The sequence below is a fragment of the Giraffa tippelskirchi genome, chromosome 5, assembly GCF_054371585.1.
Source record: "Giraffa tippelskirchi isolate mGirTip1 chromosome 5, T2T-mGirTip1v1.2.pri, whole genome shotgun sequence".
Taxonomy (NCBI): Eukaryota; Metazoa; Chordata; class Mammalia; order Artiodactyla; family Giraffidae; genus Giraffa; species Giraffa tippelskirchi.
The window spans coordinates 135879302-135892543 of NC_137279.1; the positions used below are offsets into that span (position 1 = coordinate 135879302).

A 13242-nucleotide genomic window follows, 5' to 3' on the forward strand; every position below is an offset into this window, starting at 1 on the left:
CAAACAAGCTTTCTAATCTTTTATTAGCATTATAAGGATCATTAGGTATTGGGTGAGTGAAACATGGCATTTCAGATGGTCAAAATTTTGTGGGGAGCTTTTAAAATCCAATTTTCATGAAGAAAAATTGACCTCTTTATTTGAAGCGTGCTGTAACTGAACACATCATTCTGCTAGGCTCTTCTTGGGACCACCCCCAGAGGCTTGGTCTCCAGAACAGTCAAGGAACTGATAGGTCAAGAACTTGCCATGTATGTGTTCCACATTCAGGAGCATTATTTGAAAAGCTGTTATCAGTTAGTCACTCAGTTGTGTCCGATTCTCAATCACTAATACTGTTATTCACACTGGATTTTAAAAATCAGTTTGAGCCCTTTGAAATATGGAAAGGCAGAATAAATATCCATATGTATTCAAATTTCTAATAACCTTCCCACATGGCGCTAGTGGCTCAAGAACCTGTCTGCCGATGCAGGAGATGTAGGAGACTTGGTTCAATCCCTGGGTTGGGAAGATTCCCTGAAGAAAGAAATGGCAATCCACTCCAGTATTCTTGCCTGTAGAATCCCATGGACAGAAGAGCCTGGTGGGCTAAGCCCATGGGGTTGCAAAGAGTCGGACACGACTCAAGCAACTTGGCCTGCACACACACGTTAGTAGTAGCACGTTAGGTATATTATTGGCGTAGACACCTCCATGTGGGGACTTCTGTTTCTGAACATGAGAAGGGTAATGAAACATGATGCCATGTGAATAGATAAGGAGAAAGATGATCAAGAGTTGATGGATTATATATTGGTAATTACAAATACCTTGTTCAGGCAACCAGGGCTGTGACTTCATTCTTACTGAATCAGATGTCAAGAACTGACTGTCCTCAATGCTCACTTGACTGAGTTGCTTAGAGTCACCAAGGAGACTGAAAAGAATGTAGTTGTACCTGTCCAAATTCCTTCCCACGGTGCTCTAAAAGTTGACTGCCTTCACCTCTGCATGTAGAAAGCTATATGTTATTCAAGGATGATGATATCTGAGATCTCAAAGAGGAACGTGAATGGACAGCTCTTGACACAAGCCTGAGACTCTTGGTTTAGATGTTAACCTCTTTCCACAGACTCAGGGCATTTGTCACATGGGCAAGTCCTTTCTGGTCCTTTCTGGCCCTGGGCCCATTCTCGGGATCTTAGATCCCCAAACTGAAATAAATATTAGACCCTTACATAAATCTGTCCGTCTGGAAGAGAGACTCCAAAAGGGTGTGCAGGCTGGATTGTCCCTGGAAGGAGGTCTCAGATTCAACATGTCCATTTCAGGTTGACTCAGACCCACGAAAGAGAGCCCAGGAGGGCACTGCAGAATCTTAGACCCACTTTTCCTTAGCCAAACCTAAGAGTGGCTCTAGAGGCTCCATCACCATGAAAATACGTGGAAGCAAGTGAACTGTCCCTTTAGAAAAATCCCTACCTAACCCACCCCTGTGGGCTTCCCAGGTGGCACTAGCAGTAAAGAACCTGCCTGCCAGTGCAGGTAGATGTAAGAGATGCAAGTTCAGTCCCTGGGTTGGGACGATCCTCTGGAGGAGGGCATGACAATCCACTCCAGTAATCTTGCCTGGGGAATCCCATGGACAGATGAGCCTGACCATAGGGCCGCACAGAGTTGGACATGACTGAAGCGACTTAGCTTGCATCCCACCCCTGTAGCCAAATGATCCACTCTGAATTTGAAATACAGCTGTTCTCAAGGGACTTACTAATGAAAACTTTTTTTTTTATTCTTCTGTATAGCATTACCAACAAGATGGCTTTCCTGAGACTGAACTTCGTATATTTATATCAGAGTGCAAAGATCTGCCTAATTCTGGAAAGTACCGATTAGAAGAAGACACTCCAGTATCTATATTCTGCTGTTGTAAAAAGTAGCTGTTAGGCTAATCTGTGCTCTGGAGGGAATATATTATGTAAATGAGTTGGGAGATAAAAATGGGTATTTTAATATCAGATGTAGTATGTCTGAAGATTACTATTTTGAGCAAATTGATGACTATAATTCATCAAGAACTGTGTTTATATTTTTAAAACAATATTTAACGTCTATAGCTTTGTGCTAGGTTTATTTAAAAAAAACCCACTTTGATGAGGGAAACTGTTGGATTCTTGTCCTGTTTATTTTGCCATAGTTTTAGAATATGTTTTCCATACCTTTCTTTACTCTTGCTTCCAGTTATTTTGACTGTGCTGACTGTGTCATCAGTAGAAACAGGGCCTGGTCTGATGTCAGCCAAGTCACTAACCCTGGCCTGGACCATTCTCAGTGGTCATCTGAGAGACAGGAGAGTTGCTGTCTACCCAGTAATCATTAGTGGCTCAGATGGTAAAGAATCTGCCTGCAGTGCAGACCTGGGTTTGATCCCTGGGTGGGGAAGATACCCTAGAGTAGGAAATGGCAACCCAATCCAGTATTCTTTCCTGGAAAATTCCATGGACAGAGGAGCCTGGTGGGCTATAGTCCATGGGGTTGCAAGAATTGGACACGACTGAGCGACTGAACTGAACTGAACTGAGTGACTTTAACTTTCAAAAGAAAAAATGAGAAAGAAAAAAATCACCAGCTAACAGTCACATATTTGGTTCTGAAGGACAAGTGTTATTTGATACTGTTTTGATTTCTGGAGAAGATCAGATTTTTTGGTACTCACGTTCTCCTTTCCTATAGTATTAAAGGACAAAGTTGAAAGAGTATTCTATGTATCTGTGAAAATTAAAGTGCATACCAAATGCATATTCAATCCCGCAAGGATTGATTTATTGATACTTGCACAGCCTTGTGGAAAGTGTATGATGCGCCAGGTCCCTTGGGGCACATTCATTCTCACAGAAAAGAGTAGCATTTCAGGGTCACTAATTGCGGTTTCATGGGGAGAAGTTCTATAACTGACATCAAAAATATTTTGGAAAACAGTTAGTTCAAAATTTAAAAATAAATGGGAAATGTATGCCTTAAAAAGACACAAAACCAAAGTCTCCACTCCTTGCAGACTGCTGATTAGAAGCTTCAGGGATTTTCACAACATAAAGTCTTTGTTTTGTGTGCTATTTATTCAAACAGAAATTAATTCAATGATGTGATGTGCAATAAAGGTTTTCTGAAAGCAGGCTCTTTTTTTCAAGGAAGTTGATTTGTTAATTTTTTATTTTAAGGGCTAAATGAAGGTAACCTCAAGACACTGAAATCTTATTGTTTAACACAATAACATTCATAATAATGACTCTAGGTGTCAAAATGTGAGATTCTGCAATGAATATAAACTTTTGTAGTACCTGTGGCTTTAAAAAACTAGAAATCTAATCTCTAAGTGAATTTTTTTTATCTTCGTTCTAATATTTGTGTCACAATCATTTTTGAAATTTACTAGAATGCATTGTGTTTTGAGATTGTGTTCATTATCTGACAGATACTTCTTTTTACCCCTTGAGAAGTTTTTGGATTAGCAGTAATATTTCAGTGGAAATATGAGACCACTGACTTAGTGCTCTGAGGTTTTGCTTTGCCCTGAAGTCACTATCTTCTTCCTGTGGAAATACAGCCAATGACCTGGCACTTTCACATCTTTCTCCTGATTGTTCAAGCTTTCTTATCATCAGGAATCCGTGATCAACTCCAAGGCCTAATTTTTAGCAATCATCCCCATGATCTTAGCTGGAAAGCTTCTAAGTTTCTCACCATTAGGTAAGATATGGGCTGTAGATTTTTCACAGATGTTCTTAATCAAGTTGAGGGCATTTCTCTCTTTTCCTAGTTTGCCGACAATTTTAAAAATCATGAATGAGTATTAGATTTTGTCAAATGTATTATTTGCATCTATTGATATTGTGTTTTTTTTTTAGCTCACTGATATGGTGAATTACATTAGTTTGAGTTTAGAATGTTGAACTAACTTTGCATACCTGGAATAAATCCCACTTGGTTGTAGTGTTTGATTATTTTTATACGTTGTTGCATTCAATTTGCTAATCTTTTTTGTTGAGGATTTTGCATCTATGTTTATGAGAGATATTGGTCTGTAGCTTTTTTGTTTGTAATGTCTTTATGTTTTTTTGTTATCAGGGTAATGCTAGCTTCATAGAATAAGTTAGGAAGTATGATCTCTGCTTCTGTCTTCTGGAAGAGATTATAGAGAACTGTTATAATTTCTTCCTTAAATGTTTGTTAGAATTTACCAGTGAACCCGTCTGGATTGGTGCTTTCTGCTTCAGAAGATTATTAATTATTGATTCAATTTCTTTCATAGATGTAGGCCTATTGGATTGTCTATTTCTTTTTGTAGGCCAGGAATAGACCCACATCAATATGTCAACCAATCTTTTTGACAAGGAGTCAAGGCAATATAGTTGAGCAAAGACAGTTTTTCACAAATGGAACAACTGGATATTTATATACAAGAAAATGAAACTTGACATAGACTTTACATCTGTCACAAAAAAATTAACTCTAAATGGATCATAGTTGTATATGTAAAATGTAAAACTGTAATAAGATTCCTGAAGAAAGAAATAGAAAAATCTGGATGACCTTGAGTTTGGCAACAACTTTCTAAATATAACATCAAAGGTAGAATCCATGAAAGGAAAAATTGATGTTAGGTTTAATTAAAATAAGAATTTCTGCTTTGCAAAAGACACCATCAAAAGAATGAGAAGATAAACCACAGACTTGGAGAAAATGTTTGCAAAAGACCCATGATAAGGGACTTCTTTACAAAATATAAAGAATTCTTCAAAGTCAACACTAAAAAAACAAAAAACCTGACTGAAAAATGGCCCAAAGACCTTAGTAGGCATCTCTCTAAAGAAGATAAACAGATGGCAAATAAGTATATAAAAATGTGCTCAGCATCATATGTCTATGGGAAATGGCAAATGAAAACAACAGTGAGACCACTATATACCTAGCAGAATGGCCAAAATGTAAACACTTGACAACACCAAGTGTTGGTGAGCTGTGTAGCAACAGGAACTCTCATTTGTCTCTAGTGGGAATGTAATACGGTACAGCTACTTTGGAAGAAAATTTTGACACTTTCTTATAAAACTACTCTTACCATACAACCCAGCAATTATGCTCCTTAGTATTTATCAAAATGCACTGAAAACTTTTGTCCACCAAAAAACCTGCACGTAGATGTGTATAGCAACTTTATTCATAATTGCCAAAACTTGGAAGCAATCAAAGACGTCCTTAAGTAGGTAAATGGGTAAATAAACTGTGCTACATTCAGTAACAAACTATCACTCAGTGTTGAAATGAGCTATTAAGTCCTGAAATGACATGGAGGAACCTTAAGTACATATTACTAAGTGAATGAATCCAGTCTGAAAAAGCTACATGCTGTGTGATTCCAAATACACAACATTCTGGAGAAGGCAAAACTATGGAGATAGTAAAAATATCAGTGGCTGCTAGAGGGTGGCAGGAGAAGAATAAATTGGCAGAGCACAGAGCATTATTACGGCAGTGTCTTTATCCTTTTGGGATGCTATGATAGAATACCATTTTTATGGTGGTGTATAAGCAACAGAAGTTTATTTCTCACAGTTCTGGAGGCCGGGCAGTCCAAAATAAAGATGCTGACAGATTTGGTTCCCGAGCCTGCTTTCAGGTTCACAGACAGCTGTTTTTTCGTTTGTTTTTGCTGTGTCCTCATTGGAAGGACTGATGCTAAAGCTGAAGCTCCAATACTTTGGCCACCTTATGCGAAGAGTTGACTCATTGGAAAAGACCCTGATGCTGGGAAGGATTGGGGGCAGGAGGAGAAGGGGATGACAGAGGATGAGATGGCTGGATGGCATCACCGACTTGATGGACATGGGTTTGGGTAGACTCCAGGAGTTTGTGATGGACAGGGAGGCCTGGCATGCTGTGATTAATGGGGTTGCAAAGAGTTGGACATGACTGAGCGACTGAACTGAACTGAACACATGGCATAGGGGGCAAAGGAGCTCTCTGTAACCTTTTTTTTTTTATAAAGGTGCCAATCCCATTCATGAGAGCTCAAACATTAGGACCTAATAATCATGTCCCAAAGCCTTCATCTCCACATGCCACCACAGTGGGCATTAGGAATGAACATATGATGTTCAGGGGAACACAAACATTCAGTCTAGAGCAAGTAGTGAAAATATTCTGTATGAAGCTGTAATGATGGACACATGTCATTCTACACTTGTGAAAACCGAGAGATAACAACAGAAAGAGTGAATCCTAACATAAAGCATGGACTTGGGGTGAAGATGTGTCAATGTAAGTTCACCAATGTACCACTCTGGTGTGTGATGTTGCTAGTAGGGAATGCTGTGCCTGTGAGAGGGCAGGGAGAAAATGGGATTCTCAATACTTTCTCTTCAATTTTATTATGAACCCCAAACTCTTCTGAAAAATAAAGTCTTATTTTTTAAAATTAAGAATATTTTGTGACATGTGGACACAGTTACCCTTTTGTTTATGTATTGGCTGTGACTGCCTTCACTTTAAAAGGGAAAAATTTAGTAGTTGCAACAGAGACAGTAGCTTACCCTTTAAAGCCTCAAATATTGACTATCTGGCCCTTTACTGAAAAAGTTTTCCAACCCTTGATTCATAAGATAGCTTGCTGAAAACTGACTTGGTCATGTAGAAAACCCGAGCTGCCTTCTTGCCTCTCACTAGATGCCAATTTGAAGTACAATGGACTTTCATGTGATAAAACTTAAAATGCTGTAGAAAATGCAGAAGAATATTTGTGACCTATGGGTAGAGAAAGAACTCTTAAGATTGTAAACCCACAAGCCGTAAGGATTAATATTTGATGTACGGCAAAACCCACCACAATATTGTAAAAAAAAAGAAATTCTAATCTTGGTTTCAGAAGATCAAAGTTAACTTCCATCCAAGGAGGAACACCATGGACAAAGTTAAAAGATAGGTGAAGACTGGAAGAAAATACAATATCTAAAACTGGCAAGGAATTAATACCTAGAATATGTACAAACTATCTGCACACCAACAAAAACTGGAAAGGATGTGAACAGTAAATAAAAAGCACCAATTTTTCCCACTATTTTGTTTTCTCCACATAAACTTCACTGAATATTGTTCTTGTCTGTCTATTCCAGAAAATTTTTACTATTAGTCTGTCTCATGTTTTCTAGACTACTTAAATCCCTTTTAGTATTGTAAATGTCAGTGAAAGTTGTTTTTGTTTGTTTAAAGGTATATATATTTAATTTATTTACTTTTTATTGAGGGTTAATTGCTTTACAGAATTTTTCTGTTTTCTGTCAAACCTCAACGTGAATCAGCCATAAGTATACATGAAGGCAACCTGCTAGAGAAATTCAAGAAACAGTTTTGTACATTTAAATTTCTATGTTAGAGTACATTATTGAGCAACAATCTTCTGTTATTTGTTTATTGGTCACTACAAATTTGAATCAGGGCACAGAACTTTTTGTACTGTCATATATGGAACAGAACACAGACATTTGAAAGGAACAAAATAGCACAAAACAATGACTATTACTGCACAGTGAGAAATGAGCCAAGATCTTTATCATAAACAGAGCGCCTTTTTGAAAGTGAAAAACATAATGCCAATTGTGAATTAATTTACTGGTTTAGAATGGTCACGATTTGGTACCTAGAAACAATAATTTATATCTTAACATGTGTGATATTTACAGCTTTCAGCCATCTGACCCCAACTATCCTTCAATCTCACACTGCCCGCCTCTTCTCCATCCCCAATTCCTTCAAACACTCAGTTTAAACATTTCCTAGAACCTTGATACTTAAAGAGTGATGACTGGACCAGCAGTAACAGCAGCATCTTCTAGTTAGAAATGCAAACCCTCAAATCCTATTTCAGGCAGACCCATTGAATCTGAGCCTGTTTATATCAATTTGCTGATATAAAAAAGTGTTATCCCAGTTTACGGTCCCCTTCTCAAGGGACTGTGGTTCCTAGTGGAGTCCTAACATTTTGAAGTGAAGGGTTGTCCCTTTATAGTGGCTTTGTTTGTTTGTTTTAAATCTTTTTATTTTGTATTGGGGTATAGCCGATTAACAAAGGATAGTTTCAGGTGAACAGCGAAGGGACTCAGCCATACATACACGTATCCATTCTCCCATCCATATCCATGTCCCATCTAGGCTGCCTATAGTGGCTTTTGTTTTTAATTAAAAAGGCTTCAAAATTCTTTAGCATAAAAATTGTATATATAGATATATATCTGTATAAATATAATATTTCTTACTTGCAACATAAACTTCCTCCAACACTCTACAACCAAGCTACAGTCTGCCTCTTTACACCAGCATCCACGTCCTTCCCACAAGAACAGTGATGCAACATTTCCTCTCTTTTTCTTCTAAAAAGGAACCACACCACTGCTGCACCCACCTGCAGGGACTGTGAGTACACAAACAGGATCTTCCAAGTCTGTCTATACTCAGTGGGCACCTCTAATGAAACAGGCTCAATGGCCTGTTTGCCCAATGGCCTATTGAAAGTGACTTTTAAAAGGAGATGTAAAGAAACAGTGTTGCCTACCATTTCAGTTCTAAAAGGATCAAGCCATGGACAGTGTACCTTGAGGGGAATTCAGGATGATGAAAAATAGCTTTATGGGTTTGGATACACCTAGATAGTTAAGATACATATCTAAGGGAAAATGTCAGTGACCCCAGATTCTTTTCATACATATAAAAGCACTAAGATCATTACATTCTGGCTCTTCCCCTACCTCCTATTGAAACGGACCATGGTCTTGAGGAGACTCAAATAATAATGATGTAGCCATTAAGCATAGTGGGGGACCTTTAGTTCCTTCTCAAGGGCTATAGATAACATTCTGGGCCATAGCCTGTGAGCTGTCTTATAGATACTGAAACTTCTATCAGGTGGAAGAAGTTACCTACATGATGACTAGACTGTAGCCATGACGTAAGCTACCACAATTCTGAGAACTGGCCTCAAAGCAAAAACAAACCCACCCTGGAAATGAAGATTAACTGTATCTAAAACAATCAAGATGATACTGGTCAGACCAGTTCAGTTCAGTCGCTCAGTCGTGTCCGACTTTGCGACCCCATGAATTGCAGCACGCTAGGCCTCTCTGTCCATCACCAACTCCTGGAGTCCACCCAAACCCATGTCCATCGAGTGGGTGATGCCATCCAACCATCTCATCCTCTGTCGTCCCCTTCTCCTCCCGCCCCCAATCCTACCCAGCATTAGGGTCTTTTCCAGTGAGTCAACTCTTCGCATGAGGTGGCCAAAGTATTGGAGCTTCAGCTTCAACATCAGGCCTTCCAATGAACACCCAGGATTGATCTCTTTTAGGATGGATTGATTGGATCTCCTTGCAGTCCAAGGGACTCTCAAGAGTCTTCTCCAACACCACAGTTCAAAAGCATCAATTCTGCGGCGCTCAGCTTTCTTCACTGTACAACTCTCACATCCATACATGACCACTGGAAAAACCATAGCCTTGACTAGAGGGACTTTTGTTGGCAAAGTAATGTCTCTGCTTTTAAATATGCCATCTAGGTTGGCCATAACCTTCCTTCCAAGGAGTAAGCGTCTTTTCATTTCATGGCTGCAATCACCATCAGCAGTGATCTTGGAGCCCAAAAAAATAAAGTCTGACACTGTTTCCACTGTTTCCCCATCTATTTCCCATGAAGTGATGAGACCAGATGCCATGATCTTAGTTTTCTGAACATTGAGCTTTAAGCCAACTTTTTCACTCTCCTCTTTCACTTTCATCAAGAGGCTCTTTAGTTCTTCTTCACTTTCTGCCATAAGGGTGGTGTCATCTGCTTATCTGAGGTTATTGATATTTCTCCCAGCAATCTTGATTCCAGCTTGTGCTTCTTCCAGCCCAGCATTTCTCATGATGTACTCTGCATATAAGTTAAATAAGCAGGGTGACAATATTCAGCCTTGATGTACTCCTTTTCCTATTTGGAACCAGTCTGTTGTTCCATGTCCAGTTCTAACTGTTGCTTCCTGACCTGCATACAGGTTTCTCAAGAGACAGGTCAGATGGTCTGGTATTCCCATCTCTTTCAGAATTTTCCATAGTTTATTGTGATCCACACAGTCAAAGGCTTTGGCATAGTCAATAAAGCAGGAATAGATGTTTTTCTGGAACTCTCTTGCTTTTTCGATGATCCAACGGATGTTGGCAATTTGATCTCTGGTTCCTCTGCCTTTTCTAAAACTAGCTCGAACATCTGGAAGTTCACGGTTCATGTATTGCTGAAGCCTGGCTTGGAGAATTTTGAGCATTACTTTAGTAGCGTGTGAGATGAGTGCAATTCTGATGACCAATTTCAAGACGACTATTAGAGCTGAGTGAACTGTTTTTGCATGTAGCCCCTTTCACTCTGTTTGGAAAAGCTCTTGCCCCTGATTATGCGGGGATGGGGGAGCTGGCCTTTGGACAGGTGTTCCCTTCCCCATCTGACACAGCATCAGAAATAAAGCAAACTTTCCACCATCCTGGCCTGTTTATTGGCTTTTGAGCTGTGAGCAGCCAGACCCCCGCTTTTGATCATGCCATTAGTCAGACACAACGGAGTGACTGAGCATACACATATGCCTTAGCTCCTCAGAGCTATCTGATGGGTTGTTTCCTGGACTATTGTCCTCAGTCAAGTCCTCAAACAAGACTTAACTCCCAACTTTTGAGTCCAGTTCTTTTCTTTCCATGGACAAGGGGGTCAATTACGTATCCTTTTATATACATTATGTATGTTCAGTCACTTCAGTTGTGTCTGACTCCGCAACTCTATGGACTGTAGTCCACCAGCCTCTGCCCATGGGATTTCCTGGACATACTGGAGAATACTGGAGTAGGTTACCATTTCCTTCTCCAGGGGATCTTCCCCATCCAGGGATCAAACCTGCCTCTCTTGCACTGCAGGCAGATTCTTGACCGCTGAGCCACCGGAGAGACCCTTTATGTATGTTACTTACTTCCAACTGCTTCTATCTGGAGATGCATATTGGCAGAATATTCTTTGCCCAAGTTAAACCTCTTAAACAGTTACTAATTCGAACAGCCTGGACCTCTCGGACTTTGCTGCTCCTGCGGCTACCAATAAGAATAGGGCCCCTTGGGAAAAAAGCTATTGGCTGGTTGGGACTTCCAAGTCAACATAACCCTCAGCTGAAAGTGGCATTTGGGTAAGTGACCGTGACCTTCCTTTCCAAGATTCATGTCCCGTTTCCAACAGACGTCCTCCTTAGAAGCTCTGGGAGGGTAGATCAACAGTGGCTGCAGATCAGCACGTGGTCTTATCTGGGGGTCCTCATTGCTCAGCCCTGGGCTTGGCATTCATTGAAAGTGTCCCGCGTCTTGAACGCACCAAAATACAAATGACTTTTAAAATGGTCAAAGGACAGATGTCAGAATCAAAAGAATGCAGAAATCAAGGAAGGATAGAGTCAGGCGCCCCGGAGGGGAGGGAGTGCGCAGCCCGGCCGCCCGGGGGCGGTGTGGAGGGCGCGGCGGCTGCCTGGCGTTCCACTGCCAGCGCCTCTTTCGAAGGTGCTTCTCCTCCGCACTACCGCCCGGCAGCCACTCAGGAGGCCTCCTTCTCCCGCCGTTCGGGGCAGCACCATGGCTCGCGACGCGGAGGCGCTGGACCTGCCGAAGTGGAACAGGGCCTCAGGTCCGTCCCAGGGGCCCCAGTGCAGGTCAGTACCCTAGGGGCGATCGACGTGGGGGCCCCCTCCATCCTGCGGTCGCTCTTCAGGGGATCCACAGCCACCCCCTCCCCGGGCTGCTCTCCTCCTTGGGTTTCCTGGCGCGCGCACCTCTGCTTTATCTCGCACCTCCCGAGCCTCGCGGCCGGGGGCTCGGAGAGGCCGGCTCGCGCGGGAAAAGTGCCAGGACACCAAGTTGAGACGCTCTCCGTTCGTGCCCCAGCCGGGAGCTTGGAGACCAGGCGGAGGTGGGGACTCGCGGCGGGGCGGGACGCCTGGCCACGCGCCCCTCTCCCCCAGGCGTACGCCCACCAGCCTGGTGACCCAGCCGCCGGCGCCGCCCGAGCGACCCCGCGACTCGGTGTGCCTGCTCTCCGACCCGGGTCCGCGCGCACCGGGCGGCTGGTGGAAGAGTAAGAAAGGGGCTAAGGGGAGGGGGCCCCCTAGGAGGGGTCTGACTTCAGGGGAGGCGGTCCCGCAAAGCCGAAATGCGTGCATTGAACTATTTCTCCTGCTCTAAACCCCGAGAGTGGTGGAAATTTTTGAAGGCGCAGGCATGGGCGGGCAGCCCTATCCTTTTCCCCAGGCCTGGAAGCCGGAGGAAAGATCAGGTGTTTTCAGGTTAACCGTCAGATGAGGCGCCTGAGCTGTGTCTTTCTAGATACTGGACTCTGAAGAAATCCTCATCAAGTAGATGACTTTCCTGTTCTAGACTAGAGCTTTCTTGCTGCCTTGCTTATAGTTACTGCTTGCAGTTAGTTAAACCAGGCTGGGCTTTGCCTTCCGGAACAAACAGGCCTTTTCCTCAGGTGGGAGGGTTGTAGTGTGGTTAACCCCAGTTCCTCTGCCTGTATGAAAAGGCGTACAGTTTAGACCCGTGGCTTTGCCAGGGGGCCCCACCTTCTTGGTCAGAGCTCCAACCACCCAGCCGTGCAGCTGAGCCTGGGAGGTGCGGACAAACAGGCCTCCGCTCCCCTTTTAATGATCGCAAAACAAATACAATGGTAGGTCGTTAAATTTTCTTAAAATAGTGCGGAAACATTCCTGACTATCCTGCGTGGTGCTCTCCATATTATTACAAATGAACTTAATGCTAGCAAGGAAAGCCAGAATTCGTGGGGAGGATTTACTTCATCTCTGGGTGCTGTCCAGATAAGTATTTACCTAATTCCAAGTAATTCTGGTATGAATTTTTTTAGACTTTTTCGGACCAATTTTGAAGTAGATGACCACATTTTGGTGCAGCTTTTCTTGACAACTTGATACCTGTGAATGTCACATCGAAATAACTGAGTATCACGTAATTTATAGGAGCTTTCCCGACATGGTACTTGTGGTTAAGAACCAGCCTGCCAATGCAGAAAATGGTAGGTTTGTTCCCTGGGTTGGGAGGATCCCCTGGAGGAGGGCATGGCAACCCACTCCAGTATTCTTGAGAAGAATCCCCATGGACAGAGGAGTCTGGTGGGCTACAGTCCACAGGTTCACAA

At 42.2% G+C, this 13242-nt stretch overlaps 2 protein-coding genes across 9 annotated transcripts in view; both read left to right on the plus strand.

Annotated features, from left to right (window-relative positions):
- MCOLN3 (mucolipin TRP cation channel 3) overlaps positions 1–3154 on the plus strand; it is a 37233-nt gene extending 34079 nt beyond the window's left edge. For all 7 annotated transcript variants that reach the window (XR_014053569.1, XM_081490057.1, XM_081490053.1 and 4 more), the window contains one exon: positions 1788–3154. Coding sequence is in view for 6 of the 7 variants with exons in the window: in XM_081490057.1 (XP_081346183.1) it covers positions 1788–1922 (135 nt within the window). In the remaining variant the exon portion in view is untranslated. The remainder of the gene's footprint in view (positions 1–1787) is intronic.
- Positions 3155–11583: 8429 nt separating this feature from the next.
- Positions 11584–13242, plus strand: part of MCOLN2 (mucolipin TRP cation channel 2) — a 61013-nt gene continuing 59354 nt past the window's right edge. The window contains exon 1 of one of the 2 annotated variants that reach the window (XM_081490059.1): positions 11584–11743. In XM_081490059.1, the coding sequence (XP_081346185.1) occupies positions 11667–11743 (77 nt within the window). In that variant the 5' untranslated portion in view covers positions 11584–11666. Of the gene's footprint in view, positions 11744–12631; positions 12757–13242 lie in introns of those variants that run through there. The other variant, XM_081490060.1, reaches the window with a different exon arrangement.